This window comes from Lathyrus oleraceus, chromosome 3 (assembly GCF_024323335.1).
Source record: "Lathyrus oleraceus cultivar Zhongwan6 chromosome 3, CAAS_Psat_ZW6_1.0, whole genome shotgun sequence".
Taxonomy (NCBI): domain Eukaryota; kingdom Viridiplantae; phylum Streptophyta; class Magnoliopsida; order Fabales; family Fabaceae; genus Lathyrus; species Lathyrus oleraceus.
Genome location: NC_066581.1, coordinates 332733351 through 332754104, shown reverse-complemented (window position 1 = coordinate 332754104; position 20754 = coordinate 332733351). Strand labels below are relative to the sequence as shown.

General features: G+C 40.6%; 2 protein-coding genes across 2 annotated transcripts; one reads left to right on the top strand and one right to left on the bottom strand.

Moving 5' to 3' along the window:
* Nucleotides 1-9397: 9397 nt before the first annotated feature.
* LOC127131137 (alpha-(1,4)-fucosyltransferase) lies at nt 9398-11608 on the bottom strand. The gene is made up of 3 exons (XM_051060074.1): nt 11026-11608; nt 9876-10049; nt 9398-9772 (listed from the first exon to the last, which is right to left on the bottom strand). The coding sequence occupies exons 1-3, from the start codon at nt 11509-11511 to the stop codon at nt 9398-9400; spliced, it is 1035 nt and encodes a 344-aa protein (XP_050916031.1). The 5' UTR covers nt 11512-11608.
* A 6148-nt stretch (nt 11609-17756) lies between these two features.
* LOC127131136 (uncharacterized) lies at nt 17757-19442 on the top strand. The gene is made up of 2 exons (XM_051060073.1): nt 17757-18399; nt 18523-19442. The coding sequence occupies exons 1-2, from the start codon at nt 17757-17759 to the stop codon at nt 19440-19442; spliced, it is 1563 nt and encodes a 520-aa protein (XP_050916030.1).
* Nucleotides 19443-20754: the final 1312 nt, after the last annotated feature.

Here is a 20754-nt window from a genome sequence, read left to right as displayed (position 1 = left end):
TTTTTGGAAAGAAGTTTTTCGAGGAGAAAAAGTTGTTTTGGCAAGAAACAAAAAATGTTATGGCATTAATTCCTATTCAACACAAATTATCTGCCATCAATTTTAACGGTCCTTTCACTCCTATATAAAGGACAACAATCAACATTAAGAAAAGCCACGAAAAAGAAGAGCATACACTGAAACACTCTCTCTCAATATTTCACAAAGCTTTTGCTTAGAACGTGAAACACTTTTTACTGTTGTAATATTTGCTTATCCTAGAAGCACTCTAGATTACATAGTTCTTTATCTATTGTTTTATTTCCTCAAGTGACTTTGCGCAGTCTGTATACTTGAGAGGACTAAGAGATCCTTCTCTTAGACGTTGGTTGTAAACAATCTTTCAAGATTAGTGGATTAAGTCCTTGTTGAAGGCGAAATCACCTTGGCCGGGTGGACTGGAGTAGCTTTGTGTTATAAGCGAACCAGTATAAATTCCTTGTGTGGTTTTTATTTTGAAAAAGCGCTTATTTTCCAAACAATTCAACCCCCCCCCCCTTTCTTGTTTTTCTCACCTTCAATTGGTATCAGAGCTTCGGCTCTGTTATTGATTTTCTAATCAAACACTTAACAGTGTAGAGAGATCCAGAACGAGAAAAACTATGGCCCACACAAATGAAAGAGACAGTTACAATGCTAAGCCTCCTGTTTTTGATGGAGAGAAATTCGACTACTGGAAAGATAGAATCGAAAGTTTCTTTCTGGGTTATGATGCTGACCTCTGGGACATTGTCACAGATGGATACACACCTCCAGTCTCAGAAAATGGAGTTGAAGTTCCCAGAAGTAAGATGTCAGAAGATCAGAAGCGTGTCTTCAAAAATCACCACAAGGCCAGAACCATACTTCTCAATGCTATACCTTACAACGAGTATGAAAAGATCACCAACAGAGAAACAGCCAAAGACATACTTGACTCTCTGAAGATGACTCATGAAGGAAACTCCCAAGTCAAAGAGACAAAGGCTCTAGCGCTTATCTAGAAATATGAAGCTTTCAAAATGGAAGATGACGAAGCCATAGAAGTAATGTTCTCTAGATTCCAAACTCTTATTGCAGGTCTCAAGGTTCTAGACAAAGGATACACAACTGCAGACCACGTCAAAAAGATAGTCAGAAGTTTGCCAAAGAAGTGGAGACCCATGGTCACTGCCCTGAAGCTGTCGAAGGATCTGAACAATATCAGTCTTGAAGAGCTTGTCAGTTCCCTCAGAAGCCATGAGATAGAACTAGAGGAAGATGAGCCTCAGAAAAAGAACAAGTCTGTAGCATTAAAGTCCAGATCTGAAAGACGCAAATCTGACAGAACCAAAGCTTTCCAGGCAGAAACTGAAGATGTTGATGACTCTGAACCAGAAGATTCTGATGATGAAGAAGAATTGTCCTTCCTGACCAGAAGAGTTAAACAACTCTGGAAAAAGAGGAACAACAACTTCAGAAGACCAAGACCCAGAGGGGATCGATCAGAATCAAACTCAAAAGGTAAAACTAACAAAGATATTACTTGTTATGAATGTAAAGAAACAGGTCACTACAGGAATGAATGCCCCAAGCTAAAGAAAGACAATTCTAGAAAAGAAAGCTTCAAGAAAAATACCTTCAGGACAAAGAAAGGATTAATGGCTACCTGGGATGATAGTGAATCTGGCTCATCAGAATCTGACTCTGATGAACAGGCCAATGTGGCATTTATGGCTACCACATCCAGGAGCAGCTCAGATGAAGAATCTGAAGAGGTATTTTCTGAACTCTCTCGATCTGATCTAGAATCATGCTTGTCAGAAACTCTCAGCTCATATCAGAAATTAAAACAAAAGTTTAAAAACATAAAAGGCTGTCTTGAAGCAAAATTTGAAGAATGTGGCGAACTTGAGATGACAATTCTAGCACGAGAAGATACAATCAGATCTTTAACATTAGAAAGAGATAGAGTAAAAAGAAAAAGCTTAGAATTGGAAGAAGCGTTGTCTCAAGCACCACAAACTTCAAATACAATAATCTATAAATACGAAGAAGCTTTTCAAGAATTTCTGAAAAATGGGATAGGAAGGAGTGTTATGGCATCCATGATTTATGGAGTCAGTCAGAACAATAAAAAGGGAATTGGGTATGATCCTAAAGAAGATAAAACTTCTAATAGTGACCAACTTAAATCTCCTTTTTCATATCACTATACACACACAAGAACAAAAATTTGAAAATGCTAGAAAACCCAAAGTTATGAGAAACTCTGGGAAAACTAACCAGAAAGGACCCAAGAGAATCTGGGTACCGAAAGATAAGATTGTTTATGTTGCAGATATCCTATGCAGCAAAGTTCAAACACCAGTCATGGTACCTGGACTCTGGATGCTCGCGACACATGACGGGAAGAAAGTCTATGTTCCAAAGCCTGGAACTTAAAGACGCTGGATTTGTAGGCTTCGGAGGAGATCAGCAAGGAAGGATCAGAGGCTCCGGAACTATTGGTAACGGTAATCTTCCCTCTATATCTGATGTTCTTTACGTAGAAGGATTAATGCATAACTTGTTATCCATAAGTCAATTAAGTGATAACGGTTATGACGTGATCTTTAATCAAAAAACATGTAAAGCCAAAAATCAAAACAATGGTTCAGTCCTATTCACAGGCAAGAGGAAAAACAACATTTATAAAATTAATCTTTCTGATTTAAAAGAACAAAATGTTAAATGTCTGATGTCGGTTCACGAAGAGCAATGGGTATGGCATAGACGCTTGGGCCACATTAGCATGAGGAAACTTTCTCAGCTAAATAAACTCGAGTTAGTCAGAGGCCTACCTAAACTGAAGTTTTCTTCAGATGCTCTGTGTGAAGCATGTCAGAAAGGAAAATTTTCAAAAATACCTTTTAAAAAGAAAAATGTTGTTTCTACCTCCAAGCCTCTGGAACTTCTCCACATTGACTTATTTGGTCCTGTGAAAATAGCATCAGTCAATGGAAAGAAGTATGGACTAGTCATTGTTGATGATTACAGCCGCTGGACATGGGTAAAATTCCTAAAACACAAGATTGAGTCTCACTTTGTATTCACCAGTTTCTGCTCTAAAGTGCAAAAAGAATTTGACTCTAAGATTATCAGAGTCAGAAGTGATCATGGTGGGGAATTTGAAAATAAATCCTTTGAGGAATTATTTGACTCTAATGGTATATCCCATGATTTCTCCTGCCCTAGAACTCCACAACAAAATGGAGTTGTAGAGAGGAAGAATAGGACACTCCAAGAGATGGCCAGAACTATGATCAATGAAACTAATGTGGCAAAGCACTTTTGGGCAGAAGCTGTAAATACAGCGTGTTACATTCAGAACAGAATCTCAATAAGACCTATTCTGGAAAAGACTCCCTATGAATTGTGTAAAGGAAGAAAACCAAACATTTCATATTTTCATCCTTTTGGATGTTCTTGCTTTATCTTAAACACTAAAGAACATCTGAACAAGTTTGATTCCAAAACACAGAAAGGTATTATGTTAGGATACTCAGAACGCTCTAAAGGCTACAGAGTATACAACACAGAAACCAAAATTGTGGAAGAATCAATTCATGTCAGATTTGATGATAAGCTTGACCCTGAAAAGTCAAAGCTAGTTGAAAATTTTGCAGATTTAGAAATCACTCTTGCAGGATCTGATAAAGCTCCAGAAGCAACTGTCACTCAGAACTCTGAGGAAATTAAATCCCCAGAAATTCCAAAGAAAGTTAAAAGTCGTATCAACATATCTGAAGATTTGATTCTGGGCAACAAGGACGAACCTGTCAGAACCAGATCTACCTTCAGGACCTCTGAAGATACTCCTCTGGGACTAGTGTCTCTGATCGAGCCTACGTCCTATGATGAAGCACTTCAAGATAACGACTGGGTTTCAGCCATGCAGGAAGAATTAGATCAATTCACGAAGAATGATGTCTGGGATCTTGTTCCTAAGCCTAGAGACACTCACGTTATTGGAACCAGATGGGTATTCAGAAACAAGCTGAATGAGAAAGGAAAAGTCGTCAGAAACAAAGCTCGACTGGTAGCTCAAGGTTACAATCAACAAGAAGGTATTGACTATAACGAAACCTTTGCTCCAGTCGCAAGGTTAGAATCTATTCGTCTTCTTGTATCTTTTGCTATAAACCAGTCTATCAAATTATATCAAATGGATGTCAAGAGCGCATTCCTTAATGGTTATATATCAGAAGAAGTGTATGTCAATCAACCTCCAGGTTTTGAAAATCCAAATTTTCCAGAACATGTTTTTAAACTTAAAAAATCTTTATATGGACTTAAACAAGCTCCCAGAGCTTGGTATGAACGTTTAAACAATTTTCTTCTGGAACACAATTTTATCAGAGGGAAAGTTGACTCCACACTCTTCTGTAAGAACCTTAACAATGATCTCATGATATGCCAGATATACGTTGATGATATTATTTTTGGTTCAGCTAACGCCTCTGTTTGTCAAGAATTCTCTAAGTTAATGCAGGCAGAATTTGAAATGAGCTTAATGCAAGAACTAAAGTTCTTTCTGGGAATTCAAATTAATCAAACTTCAGAAGTTACATACGTTCATCAAAGCAAATACATTAAAGATGTTTTGAAGAAATTTGACATGGCTGACTGTAACTCTGCAAAAACTCCCATGCATCCAACCTGCATTCTTGAAAAGGGAGAAGTAAGCAAAAAGGTTTGTCAGAAGCTCTATCGAGGTATGATAGGCTCTCTTCTCTATCTAACTGCTACTCGACCTGATATTCTCTTTAGTGTCTGTCTCTGTGCCAGATTCCAATCAGATCCTAGAGAAACTCACTTAACAACAGTTAAGAGAATTCTCAAATATCTGAAAGGAACTCCTAACCTGGGCCTGATGTATGAGAAAACATCAGAGTATAGACTTTCAGGTTACTGTGATGCAGATTATGCAGGAGATAGACTAGAACAAAAAAGCACATCTGGAAATTGCCAGCTCCTGGGAAACAATCTGATATCCTGGGCCATCAAGAGACAGTCAACTATCGCTCTATCTACTGCAGAAGCAGAATACATCTCAGCATCCCTGTGCACAACTCAGATGCTCTGGATGAAGAATCAGTTAGAAGATCTGCAAATCTTCGAGAGTAACATTCTTATCTTCTGTGATAATACTGCTGCCATTTGTCTAAGTAAGAATCCCATTCTACACTCCAGAGCTAAGCACATTGAAATAAAACATCATTTTATCAGAGACTACGTTCAGAAAGGGATAGTAACATTGAAGTTCATTGATACAGATCATCAATGGGCAGATATATTTACTAAGCCTTTAGCTAAAGATAGATTTCTCTTTATCTTAGAAAATCTGAACATTCAAAATTGCCCTGAATAAATTGTGCCTCTGAAGATGTAAAATGAGACTCTGACATAAACAAATGAGCTTCTGTCTCTGACTCTGATACTTCTACCAAGTTAAGAAGATATCTGAGTTAGAAATCTCCAGGAACCAATCTTTTGGTATTCCTGAAGATCAGATACATCAAACCACGTGGAGCACTTAGCGTCTAACCTTGGAACTTCTAGACAGCTGTCTAGAAGAAATTCAAAGGCCAGACGTTTGAGATCTCCTCGAGCAGTATGTATTCTGTTGGGATTAGACATTCATTAATGAGCCATAATCATTTTTCCCCCAAGCGTGCTAACTTGATTTTCGTGCTAACGCTGAATTGTGGGTCGTTTTGCATGCATTTTTGTTTAGGGTATTTAAACACTCCTCTCACACTTCACACACTTTTCACTCTCACTCACTCTCTAACCTATTCTCTGAAGCATTTCTGCAAGTAGTTCATCTTCAACTCATCTTCATCAATAATGGATGCTCAACAACAACAAGTTTTCAACTTTTCTCAGCAAATGGAATCAAGCACCACAGCCCAAAACACAAACACTTCCACTCCAACAGTTACAGGCGTATCCATTACTCCAGTGTACAAGGAACCCCATGTTCTTGATCGTGAGCCTCATATCAACCTGGCAACTCCCTTTGAGGGACTGGAAGTTTTATATGAATCATTGGTAGACTTCAACAACATGAAAAGGAATGGAGTAGATCTTACTGAAGAACTCCGTCAACAAGGTTGGGAAAACTACTTTCAACGGCTTTATGACCCTGTTTACCCATACCTCATCAAAGAATTCTGGAGATTTGCTGACGCTGATGATCATTTCATCGTCTCCTACGTGTTGGGGGTCAAGATAGTGATTATTGAAAAATCTATTGCTTCTCTACTGAACATGGAGAAAACTGGAGGAAGAAGGATCTACGACATCAACCCTAGATCAAGGTACATTGCTCAAGTAATCAATCCCACCATTTTCAAACCTAACACTGAAGGCAATCCATCAAAGAACAAAGAACTTCATCAGAACCTCAGAGTATGGCTCAAGATCATTCTGGGAACCATTCATCACCGCCCAACATCAAACTCCTCTGACTACATCAATACAGATCAGAAGTGCATTCTGTATTGCATTCACAAAGGTTTGAAGCTCTGCCTCCCAGCACTACTCTTCAAGTATCTCAGAGATTCTGTACGGGAGACCAGAAACAACATGAAACCCAGAACCTACATCCCTCTGGGAAGACTTCTGTCTGATGTTCTGATCGAAAATGGGCTTGTAGATCATCTGGAGAAGAACAAACTTATGGAAGATCTGGCAATAGATACTGGAAAGCCTCTTAACTCCAGAAATCTAAAAAGCATGGGAATTCTGAAGGAGATTCGAGTCAAACCTACGTTGGACACCTCCTGGGACGCTTTAAAAGATCAGAGGAAGCTACCACATGGTCTTGCAAGGTTTTTCAAGAATGAACCCAGAGAAGCAATCCTTCACTATATGCAGCGTCTGAAGGATGAAGGAGTTGACATCTCTGACTTCAGACTGGAAGATTGTCTAGATTCAGAAGAAGACTTCCTCAAGTTCAAAAGAGGTCCCTCTGAAAAGAAGTCTTCAAAGGCAAAGAAATCAAGGCTAGGAGAAACTTCTGAAACAAGATCTCCAGCGCCTCTGCAAGTATCTACTGGTAAGTCTGCTCCCTCTATTCCCTCTGAACCTCCTGTGGCTTCCTCTAATCCTCTCCCAGCACCTTTATTCACCACCTCTGAAACCCCACCTTCTACAACCAGAACCTCACAACCTCTACCTAAATTTAATCCTGCCAATACATCACTACCTCTATCCGAAGTTGAAGAACTCAATCAAACCACCTCTTCATCTTCAAACCCAGAATCACCTCCCTACCTTATCCTCTCCTCTGACCCAGAACCTTCTGACCCCGCTTCTCCCACTTTAGCTCACCTTTACTCTCTAAACCAAAACTAACAACAACCACAACAACCTCCACCTGAACCTAAAGTCACTTCACCACCCCCAGAACAAACAACCAACGACCCTTCTAAAGCTCAACCCTCTGACATCACCCCCCAAAACACTTCCGCTGAACCTGAACCTCTAACTTTAAACTTAAACCCTCCAAACTCTCCAACCCAAACATCTGAACCCGAACCTGAACACTCCATGCCTACCCTTGAGGAAGCCATAATGTTGTTCGCATGGGCTTCAGTACAGAAGGTCAAGTCTCTGACCATTAACTCTGGCATCAGTGATGATCCGGACTCTGTAAGGACACACTGGAACAGAGTCATTGGCTGGATGACTTCTGAAGCCTTCAAACTGAAGTACATCTCTGAGCAAGTCAGAAACGACTTCATCAGAGATGTTGAGGCAAGACTACAGGCACTACAACAAACAAGACCTTAGACAGCGCTTTTTTTAGCCTTAGACAGCGCTTTAAAGCGCTGTCTAAACCTCCGCTGCTAAAGGTTTAGACAGCGCTTTTTTAAATCTTAAAAGCGCTGTCTAAGCCCCCCCCCCCCCCCCCCCCCCCTTAGACAGCGCTTTGGCCAAAAGCGCTTTATAAGACCCTCTTATTTTAAATTTTTTAGGTATACCTTAGACAGCGCTTTTGAAAAGCGCTGTCTAAGCCCCACCTCCTTAGACAGCGCTTTGGCCAAAAGCGCTTTCTAAGACCCTCCTATTATAATTTTTTTAGGTATACCTTAGACAGCGCTTTTCAAAAAGCGTTGTCTAAGCCCCCCCCCCTTAGACAGCGCTTTCTAATCCCCCCCTTAGACAGCGCTTTTTACAAAAGCGCTGTCTAAGGTATACGAAAATTTTTGAAGCTTTTGTTTTAAACCACATTTTTTCCAGGTTTATAAACCAGAATTTCTACCTGTTTTCAACCAGATTTTGACAGACAATTATCACATTTTATATATGCCATTTTGGCCTTTTTTCTACCAATTTTTGGCTAACAAATATATATATATACCAATTCAAACCAATTTTGCCTTAAATGTATCAAAATATATACAAATTTATGTACACATTTACAAGTCATAACATATACTACAAATGTACACATTAATTACACAAATTTATGAACAAACATTGAGCTTTATCATGAATTGACACCACTCCTCTTTGATTTCGTCCACTTGATCCTTTGTATAAAATGCACACTTGAATTCATCAAAGTACTACATAATAATATAACATATTTTGAATTAATTCCAACTATTTAATTATATGAGATATGTGTAAATATAAAAATAACTCATAAGTTAGAAATACATACATCGGTGGGAATCTTTAATCGGCCCAAAGCAAGAGTATCTCGCATAAACCTCAACATGAAATACCCGCAATCTATTTGATTACGTTGTTGAGGACACTACATATGAAAAAAAAATATGGATTATAAATCCTAAGTTTTATCAAGTGTCATCACTAATATAATAAAAAATGTGGTAATTAAAAATATACCGCCACATTAATCCATGTAATGGAGTTGGCGCCCCTCCTTGAGGTTTGGATATCTCGTTGTGCCCGAAAAGCTTGTAGGACGCTAATAAAATAAAAATGAAGCAATTAGAACAATTCACATAAACTAAGAAAATTTTTGAACATTCTCACTTACGTGTCAATTAGGACCTTCATATCCGGGTATGTTGTCCAATCATTTCCTAACGAGTCAAGATAATACACAATTTCTCGGATAGGATTGATTGCGAGCAACAACCAATGTCCACTGTAATGATTAGGCAAATGTTAGATGGTAACTTGGAAAATAATTATAATAGATGAATTTAGAATGACGTTAACGTTATGCACTTTTCCCTTGCCAACCATCCGATAGTATGGTGACGACAAATACAGCTGACAATGGGAAATGCCCTAAAATCAATAATAACAAGAAATCGTTAATGTGTATATATGTCAAATACATAATTTAAGCAAATAGTTCAATTTAAGACAATTATATGTAATTACCATCGATTATTGAATGTGGAGGAACAAAATCCATGACATTTGGTGCACCAAAATATATAGGAACAGTACCCGAGTCCAATGCATAATATAACTTATCTGTCACGTAGCTCTCGGTGAAAGTGTTCTCGATTGCAAGAACAAACTTGTAATGAGACATGGCACAATGTAAATGATCCCACCATTTTGGTTTAGTATTTGCATCGTTTTCACACTTCGGAAAGAACGAAAGAGCCATGTCTAGACCACCGACATTGTTTAGGCACTTGCCAAATGAATGGCTAGGTAGCAAGCCGAGGAGTTTCTTGGCAAGTTCATTTCTTTGAGGAAGACACCGCGATGAAGACCAATAAACAAGTATATCCTACAGATGATAACTTGGGTCAGGTTACTATGAGTCCTTTCTTTATCTATCGTTTAACATCCTGTTTGTAAAAGTTATTATTACTTACACTGTTTTAGAGAACGTGATAGTTAGTATTAGAGACGTGATAGTTTCGTCCATTGTGAAACAGGGAACCGGCATAGGTTGACTGTACATCATCTTCAGCGTGGTAACTAATGTATATATCCTCTCGGCCTGATCTCTTTCGACCAGCTTCGAGATCCATGTACGCACGAAGCGGTTCTCCCACACGTCTCTGAAATAGAAAATGAAATCATAACAAAGTCAAATCCAATAGTACAGCATATATTACCAGCTACAGAAATCTTGAAAGCTTTTCGTGTTTCATACATATAATATGTGTTGTTTATAGTTTGTAAGATGAGTGGTCAGAATGAAAGTTTGTAAGATGAGTGGTCAGAATTTCATTCTGTGAACAAGTAATTTGTTAACAACTGAGTCAAAAGACATCTTGATTGTTGATTTTCTTAAATCTGATCCTTGACAATGGAAATAGAAACGGAACCAACACAAAGTTTAACAAATAGAAAGAAAACCAAAATGGCAATAAAGCTCATAAAATTTTGAAAAGAACAAAGAGGGACATTATCACCAATTGAACCTTCTGCTATTTGTAATTGGTTAAGCCATAAAGATAATCAAGAATTTTGTTTTGCTAAGAAGTTGTGGAATGGTACTACAGTAGAGGTGTAAACATGGAAGAACAAGAGTGAAAATTGTGGCCATTCGGCAGAAAAAATCTAAGAAATAAAAATGACCTTCATTACTATTCTTCACTTTCATACATCTATCCAAAATTCCCAAATAAAATGCACTCCTCCACACATCCAGCAGAACTTCCTAGAATTACTACAGTTAATCAGGATGAAAAAAATGCTACTACAGATCCTACACTAGCAAACGGTCCTTGGTATGAAATCACTATACCAGATTATGTGTATAAACAATAAGTGAGTGAACAACATTTTCCAAATACAAAAAGAATCAATATCAATTCCATAGTAAGTATCATGAATGGAACTCTCAGTAATGGCAGAGTAGATCACCTTGATTACTATGCCGGTGCCAATTTACGATTCACGCATTTCACAAACATAGTACATTCAATTCAATTATCTAAACAAACCTTTCAACTTCAAAAAACTCACCACCATTGCAAAATCAAGCATATCAAAATGTTCCTCATACATTTCAGCAAAAATAAAATCTACCTGAATTGGAGGCGTAGAAGTTTCAAACAACAAAGCATCAGGTTTATCAGCAAGAACATTGGATTTGGTCCACAAACAGCTCAACCCACAACGACAAGAATACAAATTATCCAAATTATCAGGAATCCAAGTCCACCCTTTAACCAAAACACTAACATGATTAAGTTCAAACCCCCCACACCCACCACCAAACTCTTGCAAAGAAACAACCTTTGAGTGATTCAACAAAACCCCATTTGTTTTCTCTCTGAATTTATCACAACCCACTCGCGAGTCCCATTTCCTGAAGGAAGAAAGCAGATCGGTGAAGGGGTCGGTAGAGGAATTGATGGAAGGGAGCGTGAAGGAGTGGTGGATGGGTGGGAGAGAAGGTGAAACGGAAGGGAAATGGAGGAAACCGGAGGAGAAGAAGATGAGGAAGAAGGTGAAGGCTAGCATGATGGTGATTGTGATCGTGTTGATAGGTTTGGGAGGAACTAGTAGCATGCTGATGGAAGAGGAAGCAACAACAAGGTTAGGTGGTGTTTGTTTTTCTATGTCAGTTTTTTAGAGAGAGAAAGTAGAGAGAGTGAACATTGGAATGGTGAAGAAGCTGCTAGGGCTTGATGAAGATGGAAGCTCTGCTGTGTCCCTCGCTATTGGGTTTCTTGGAAGCATGAAGTGCTTTCCAAAAGCGCTTTCTAAACCCCCACCTTAGACAGCGCTTTTGGTTTTAATTTTTTTTTAATTGAAAGACTTTAAACAGCGCTTTCTCAAAAGCGCTGACTAAGGTCTATATTTAAAAGCGCTTTCTAAAAGCGCTGTCTAAGGGGGGGGGGGGGGGGGTCTTAGACAACGCTTTCTAAAAGCGCTGTCTAAGACCCCCCCTTAGACAGCGCTTTCATTATTTTTTTAGAACATTTTCCGTGTTTTATTTTTATTTTAACCTTAGACAGCGCTTTCTTTTAAAAGCGCTGTCTAAGATGCGTTGTTAAAAAACCTTTTTGGCGTAGTGAGGAAAAACTTGCCAGAGAAGCTGAGGAAGAAGCAAGAAGACAAGAAGAAGAAAGAGCTCGACAAGCAGAAATCCAAAGGGCAAAGGAAGCTGAAGCCAAAGCTCTGGCCGATGTTGCTGCTGCCGCTGAAGCTGAAGCACAAGCTGCTGCTGAAGCTGAAGCGAAGGCCTCTGCTGAAGCACAGAGTGCTCTGACTCAGGGGGAGTCCTCCACTGTTGTCCCTATGGTTCTCCAGACACTTGAAGAACTTAAGAAAGACCAGAAGGAACTCCGTGCCAGAATGGATAAACAGGATTCCGTCAACGACAACATTCAGAACATGCTGGCTCAACTGCTTCAGAGGATGCCTCCGCCTCCCAACCCTTAGGCACTTAGGATTTTTGTTTGTTGCCTTGTTTTCCTTGTTCTGATGTTTGCTTATTTGCCTTCTTACCATTCTCTGTTGCTCTTTTATCTGAATATAACATCTTTTTGATTAATTTGTTTAAGTCTTTTTGATTCTGACAAAAAGGGGGAGAAACTGAATATAGCTCTGATGAAATATATTGCCTAATACCTTAAGCACTCTGCAACATACTATTTCTTAAAAATAAATTCATCTAACACTGGACTTAAGAAATTGCAGAAGGTATCAAGAAACTTCATTGCTTGGAAGCTCTGGTAAGAACTTCTGAACTCCCTAGCTCATCTCAGGGGGAGCATCTGATCTGATATTTGTTATGTTTCATCTGCTATTTAAGTTTGTTTCGTCATCATCAAAAAGGGGGAGATTGTAAGAACAAATATTGTTCTACAACAGATTCCATGTTTTTGATGATAACAAAGGATGAAACCAAAAATGGCACCCTAACGAAAAGTTTCTAAGTGTGCAGGGTTCTAAGGAAAGAAGGAAGAGATCTGATGACGTCATCAGATACAGAATCATATCAGATACAAATTATCAGAAGATCAGAAGCATCTGAAGTAGAAACACGCTCAAGAAGTTCTAACTCTGAGCAAAACAGCAAAATATCAGAAGCATCTGAAGAAGAAGAAGTACACTCTAGAAGTTCTGACTCTGAACAACGGTATATCATTCCAGAAGCTCTCAGCATTATCTGAAGACATCATCAGAAGCTCCGAATCAACACAGCAAGATTCCAAGATTCCCAGAGTCACGCAGACTTTGGTAATGGATTTCCTAATACAGAAAGAGTAACGTTAACTTCAAATTCAATGTGGTAATGGATTTCCTAATACAGAAAGAGTAACGTTAACTTCAAATTCAAATGGAAAGGAACTATTTTTGGAAAGAAGTTTTTCGAGGAGAAAAAGTTGTTTTGGCAAGAAACAAAAAATGTTATGGCATTAATTCCTATTCAACACAAATTATCTGCCATCAATTTTAACGGTCCTTTCACTCCTATATAAAGGACAGCAATCAACATTAAGAAAAGCCACGAAAAAGAAGAGCATACACTGAAACACTCTCTCTCAATATTTCACAAAGCTTTTGCTTAGAACGTGAAACACTTTTTACTGTTGTAATATTTGCTTATCCTAGAAGCACTCTAGATTACATAGTTCTTTATCTATTATTTTATTTCCTCAAGTGACTTTGCGCAGTCTGTATACTTGAGAGGACTAAGAGATCATTCTCTTAGACGTTGGTTGTAAACAATCTTTCAAGATTAGTGGATTAAGTCCTTGTTGAAGGCGAAATCACCTTGGCCGGGTGGACTGGAGTAGCTTTGTGTTATAAGCGAACCAGTATAAATTCCTTGTGTGGTTTTTATTTTGAAAAAGCGCTTATTTTCCAAACAATTCAACCCCCCCCCCCCCCTTTCTTGTTTTTCTCACCTTCAGGGTTCACTTTGGTTACCTGTTATTCATTCGGGGTTCACCTATATTGATTTGGGGGATTTCTTCTGTTATTACTTGGGGTTCATATTGGGGTTCATCTTCGGGGTCCATTTGTGATGAGTGTTATTCATTTGGGGTTCATCTCGGGGTTCATTTGTCATGAGTGTTATTCATTTGGGGTTCATCTCGGGGTTCATTTGTGATGATTGTTATTCGTATTGGGGTTCATATTGGGGTTCATTTGTGACGATTGTTATTCACTTGGGGTTCATTTCTGGTGATTGGTTATACATATCAGGATTTATTCTGGATATTTGATTACTTTGTTAGGGTTTGTTCTGATAACCTTTTTTCTTTTGTGTTCGCTGGTTAGCGTTTGTTATTGTTAGGAGTCAGGTGTAAGTCCATGTATTGGCATTCTGTTTCCTTTTTTTTGTTATTGTTGGGAGTCGGGTGTAAGTCCATGTATTGGCATTTTGTTTCCTTTTGGGTGTTTCTTTTGACGTCTCAGCGTCCCTTTGTGGTGTCTTGTTTCAGCGTGCGTTAGCCGAGCTACGAGTGCTCTGATTCTCCTCTGGATAGAGGAGATACGTAGGCATAAGAAGCGATGTCTTAGCGAGCATGTCTCCTCTTCCCGAACTACGTCAACTCTGATGTTTGTTTCTGACAAACTACGTAGGCCCAGGATGCAACATCCTGCCGAGTTCGCTTATTCCGTCTTCTCCTTCTTCCCCACCTGTTTATCGTTCCAGTTTGTGCAGTTTCTTTGAGCAGTTTATTAACAACCCTTTTCCTATTCTTTGAGCTATCTTTTGAGCGTGGATCCCGTCGAGTACGGCGGATGTGAGGGGTGCTAACACCTTCCCCTTGCGTAACCAACTCCCGTACCTTGTAATCTCTGGTCGTAAGACCATTCCTTTCCCTTTCTTAGGTTAGTCCTGCGCTTCCTTTCCGTCATAGGAAGAATAGCGTCGGTGGCGGCTCTGTATTTTCCTCGCCGGTTGTTTTTCGCGTTGCGACAGTTGGCGACTCTGCTGGGGACATATGTTGACCTCTTGCTGGTCCATCTTCCCTAAGCGAGTCAATCCTAGCGCTCTCTAGCGTAGTTTTTAGGGTAGTTTGGGTTGCTTTTACTGCTTTATTTATTGCATTTGTGATTATTATACTGTGATTATGTGTATATTTGTTTTGCATACATCATGTTATCACTGTGCTGGATTCCGGACAGGTGTGGTTCCTCTGATTTGGGGGTGGGTGTTCTGAGTGGGGCTAAAACCCAAGCCCGAGTATACACCTAGGATTAGCGTGGTCTCATGTCTCCTCACATGTTAGATCAACATGTTGTTGCGACGTGACATACCACAGCCGGACGAGGTTCTTTTGAGAGAGCTCTTCCTTGTGGAGTTTCCACTATGGTTGGGTTATCTCTTTTGAGCTGTTGACTTCGGTGACCATTCTTTCCCGGATCTTTGGTTTAGATGATCTTATGAGAGCTGCACGGCACGCCCGAAAGGGCAAACCCGTTGAGTATCTCATCCAATTGTCGAGATCGATTATCCGCCTTAGGATGACCTTATTAGAATTCACCCGTGAGGGGAGGGGTTTGGTTCCTACAGGTACAGGTTCTGTTGGTGACTCTTTGATGGTGACTTTGGTTCAATTCGTAATCTGGGTTCTATATATAAGTTGGATTTATGGATATTTATTTCTGACACGCCAGAGTTTTGTCTGTGGTATTTATTAGCGGGTTCCGTTTATTTCGGATTCCCCGGGTTAGATTTGGGGTACTTGCCCAGATGATCTTGTTGCTATCTATTCAGTGATTTTCCTGTGATGATGGTGATGTATTCTCCAGTTCCGTTTATTTCGGATCCCCCGAGTTGGATTTGTGGTTACTTAGTCCCTTGGATGATTGTGATCAGTTCTGAGACCGGAATCCAGTACAGTTGATGTTCAAATGTCTTGGAGGATGGCACTATGAATTGCATTCATGCATCTGCATCATTCCCATTTTGCATTAATCCGTATCTAACTCATGTTTATCCATATGCAGGGTACATTCTTGATTGTGATTCAGGTTGAGAGACATCCTCACAACTTTTTGTTCTGTACAATGAAGCCAGATGATTTATGTCAGAATGTTGTTGTCGAATTATTATCCGTCTCCATGAAGCCAGGATCGAAGGACCAAATGTTCCTCATAAGGATAAACATTGCATTCATGCATGAATCATAATAACTTGTCCTCTATTTTGCAGATGTCGGTTTCTAACGTGTTTGATTGTTACAAGAATCATTTCTCGCGCACGCAGGATCATCCCTCTGCACGTAGCTCGTCCGCACAGATACTTTACCAGACACAACAAACCCAGAATGATGGATCCATCCAATGCTGACATTCTCGAGCTGAAAGAGAAGATGAGTGAGTTGATCAACACCATGCAAGGGTTCGCCCTGGAGCAGAAAGCAATCGCCGAGAAGGTGGAGAAGCTTGAGCTGGCTTCGATTTCCAATAGTGGCAATAATCAAGAGGGTAACTCCAACAATGGTCCCGGCGGTTCTAGGGATGGTGGCGATCCCAGAAGGAAGGCAACTAATGGTGGTGTATTCATCAACAATGGTGGTGGTCTTGGTTTTACTTCAGGCAATGGCCCAGGTCATGTTGGCAACAATCTGAAGGAAACTCAGTTTTCTATTTTTTTTGGGGCTGTGGAGGATAAAGAAGAGGATCAGTTTTATATGCTGAATGAGCAGTTCGGTCAGTATGGTGTTCAACCGCCGAACAAAGAGATTCAGGTACTGGTAGAAAAGATTAGGGCTCTGGAAAGCCATACTACTCCTGGGGCTATTAACATGACAAATATGGGGTTGGTCAAGGGGATTGTGATCCCACAGAAGTTCAAGGTGCCCACGTTTGATAAGTACAATGGAAGTTCTTGCCCGGAAAATCATCTTCAGGCCTTTGTTCGAAAGATATCTGCTTACACCATGGATCAGAAGCTCTGGATGTACTTTTTCCAGGATAGCTTATCTGGCGGGTCTCTCGAGTGGTACACCAAGTTGAGATCGTCAGATATAAAGAGCTGGCAGGATTTGGGGGATGCTTTCTTCAAGCAATACCAATTTAACGCTGACATGGCACCAAGCCGTACCCAGTTGCAGGGTATGTCTCAAAATCCGAACGAGGGGTTTAAAGAGTATGCACAAAGGTGGAGAGAGTTGGCTGCCAGGGTTCAACCCCTATTAGTGGATCGGGAGATGTCAGATTTGTTCATGGGTACTCTTCAGGGGACTTTTGCTGAGAGGATGGTGGGATGTCCTGTTACTGGTTTTGCGGATATAGTAGTGGCTGGTGAAAGGATTGAAAGCTGGTTGAAAATGGGAAAAATACAGGGAAATGCTCCGTCGTCTGGATTGAAGAAGCCCTTCAGAAATGGTCAGCGCAAGAAAGAGGGTGACTCGAGTGCTGTGTATGCCCAAAGAGGACACGGTATGAATGATTACTACCAGCATACTGCTGCAGTAACAATTCCTGCTGATAATGAACTCACACAACAGCAACAACAATAGCAGCCACCTCAGCAGAGAACACAAAGGGCTGGGTACCAAGTTCGGGGAAGGATGGCAGATCGCCAGTTTGATAGGCCACCCATGACATATGTCCTTCTGTTGAAGAAGTTGAAGGATCTCGGGTTGGTACAGTTGAGGACGTTAGCTCCGTTAAGACCAGATCAGAGGCCTGCAAGTTATGATGAGAACGTCAAGTGTGAGTTCCATTCTGGTGCTCCCGGGCACAATATTGAGGGTTGTAAAGCCTTTAAGCATGTTGTTTAAGACTTGGTGGATTCCAAGGCCATCAATTTTGAACCCTCGCTGAATGTTAATGTTAATCCCATGCCGACGCATGGTCAGATGGGGGTGAATGTAATTTCTGAGGATAAAAGTAAAATCGGGGTGACGGATGTGGATCAGTTGAGGACCCCAATGTCTGTGGTCAAGAGACATTTGTTAAAGAATGGAGTTTTTCCTGGTTGTGATAATTATTGTGCTGCTTGTACTGTAACTGCAAATGGATGTGTAATGTTGAGGGAGACGGTTCAGAAAATGATGGATGAGGGAAGTCTCCGATTCGGGAAAGTTGCTTTGGAGAATGAGGATATTTCAACGATAACCATTTATTTCGATCCTGTCCACTTGTCATTGCCGGCAGAGGTGGCTCCAGTTACCATCACGGTACCTGGACCTATTCCGTATGAAAGTGATGGTGTTGTGCCATGGGACTATGGTGGTGATGTGTATTGCAATGGGAAAAAGAAGGAAGATCAGGCTGCAGTTGACACCACCGTTTCAAAGGTGGACAATGCCGGACTTAGGGGTTTCACTCGCAGCGGGAGGTTGTTTGCACCTAATACGTTGAGAGGTGGTGATGTAGAAAAAGAACAGAGAGATAAGGCCGAGGCTTTAGCCAGGGAGAAAGGAAAACAGGTGGTGAATGAGGATACTCCTAGAGTGGCACAGGCGCCTATTGAGCCGGAAAGTGAGTTTGACGCCGAAGCCGAGGAGTTTTTGAGAATTATTAAGAAGTCTGAGTACAAGCTTGTTGATCATTTGCAACAGACTCCGTCCAAAATTTCATTCTTATCTTTGTTGTTAAGTTCAGAAGGTCATAAAGATGCTTTGTTGAAGATCTTGAAGAGGGCCTACGTCCCGCAAGAGATTACAGTCAATCAATTAGAGACCGTGGTATCCAGTGTTAAAGCCAGCCATGGGTTAGGTTTCACTGATCTTGATCTTACTATGGACGGGCGCAATCACAATAAGGCACTGCACATTTCGATGGAGTGTAAAGGAGCTGTGCTTTCGCATGCTTTGGTTGATACGGGCTCGTCACTCAATGTGTTGCCTAAGAAGGCCTTGGCTAAGTTGGACTGCGAGGGGTTGATTTTGAGGCCTACTGATCTGGTGGTTAGAGCGTTTGATGGCTCTAAAAGGGCTGTGTTCGGGGAAGTTGAGCTCCCCGTAAAGGTTGGTCCTGAGGTGTTCAAATCTGTGTTTTATGTCATGGACATTCAGCCAGCGTACAGCTGTTTGTTGGGTCGTCCGTGGATACACGCTGCTGGGGCAGTATCATCGACTCTACATCAGAAGTTAAAATATATCTCGGACGGGCAAGTCATGACAGTTTGCGGTGAGGAGGATATTTTTGTCAGCCAGTTGTCATCATTTAAGTACGTGGAAATGGACGGTGAAATATTCGAAACACCAAGCCAGGCGTTTGAAACCGTCCAGGTCGAGAATTCCGTTTTCGCCGAAAGAGAGAAGAAGCCGTCCATTGCGTCTTATAAACAGGCTGTGGAAGAGATGAAGAGTGGTGAGGCCCCAGGTTGGGGAAGTGTGATAGATGTTGCGGTGAAGGAGGATAAGTTTGGGATTGGTTATCAGTCAGGCCAAGGCTCGTTTGGACAGAATAAAGGTCGTCACCAACCGTTCACATTCACCAGTGCTGGAATGCTAGATCCAGGCCGTATCTATGTTGTGGTGAGGAGACTGACAGTGACTGCGAGCTCGATTCGTGAATAAAACCGTGCATACCAGGAATGGAGATCCAGAACTGGAAAGCCGAAAAGATCATCACTGTCACTCTGCGTGAAGAGTAATATTTCTGTTTGTTAATTCTGTTTGCATGAAAGCCACACGTTTCGCCCGAAACGTAATGGTCCATTGTAAGGGTCACCTCATGTGTTTCATTTTGCAGTATTTGCATCATTGATAAACGGATGTTTCTCGCATAAAAAGCGGTGTTCTCTGTTTTTCATTTATTTTTGCAGTTAAAAAATAATATAATAAAAAAGGCAATGGTTATTTTCATTTTCCTTCCTTTTAATTTGTCTCGTTCCAACTCTAAAGCAATGCATGAATCAACATTCATGCAAACGCGATTATTCTCCGGATATCATTGATAACAATTCTGTTACACCCCTATATGACTTCGACAACCCGATCTATCATACCGAAGAAGAAGGCGAAGAAGATTGTGAACTGCCGGAAGAGTTAGCCAGGTTGTTGAAACAAGAGGAGAAGGTGATTCAACCGCACGAGGAACAAGTTGAGATTGTTAATCTGGGAACCGAGGAGGTCAGAAAGGAAGTAAAAATTGGGGCCGCTTTGGAGGTGAATGTCAAGAGTAGAATGCTAGCACTGTTGAAAGAGTATGTGGATATCTTCGCCTTGTCTTATCAAGATATGCCAGGGTTGGATACCAATATTGTTGTACACAAGTTGCCATTGAGAGAAGATTGTCCTCCAGTAAAGCAGAAGTTGCGCAGAACTCGACCTGAGATGGCCATGAAAATCAAAGAGGAGGTACAAAAGCAGTTGGATGCTGGTTTCTTAGTTGTCACTAATTATCCGCCTTGGGTCGCGAACATTGTGCCGGTACCGAAGAAGGATGGAAAGGTGAGGATGTGTGTGGACTACCGGGATTTGAACAGAGCTAGCCCGAAAGATAATTTCCCATTACCTCACATCGATGTGTTGGTAGATAATATAGCTCAATTCTCGGTGTTTTCCTTCATGGATGACTTTTCTGGCTATAATCAAATTAAAATATCGCCAGATGATATGGAGAAAACAACGTTCATCATACCATGGGGCACTTTTTGTTATAAGGTGATTCCATTCGGTCTCAAGAACGCCGGTGCCACGTATCAAAGGGCTATGGTGACCTTGTTTCATGATATGATTCATCATGAGATCGAATGCTATGTTGATGACATGATAGCGATGTCCCAAACAGAAGAGGGGCATCTGGTAAACTTGGCCAAGTTGTTTGACCGGTTGAGACAATTCAAATTGAGGTTGAATCCGAATAAGTGCACTTTTGGAGTGCGGT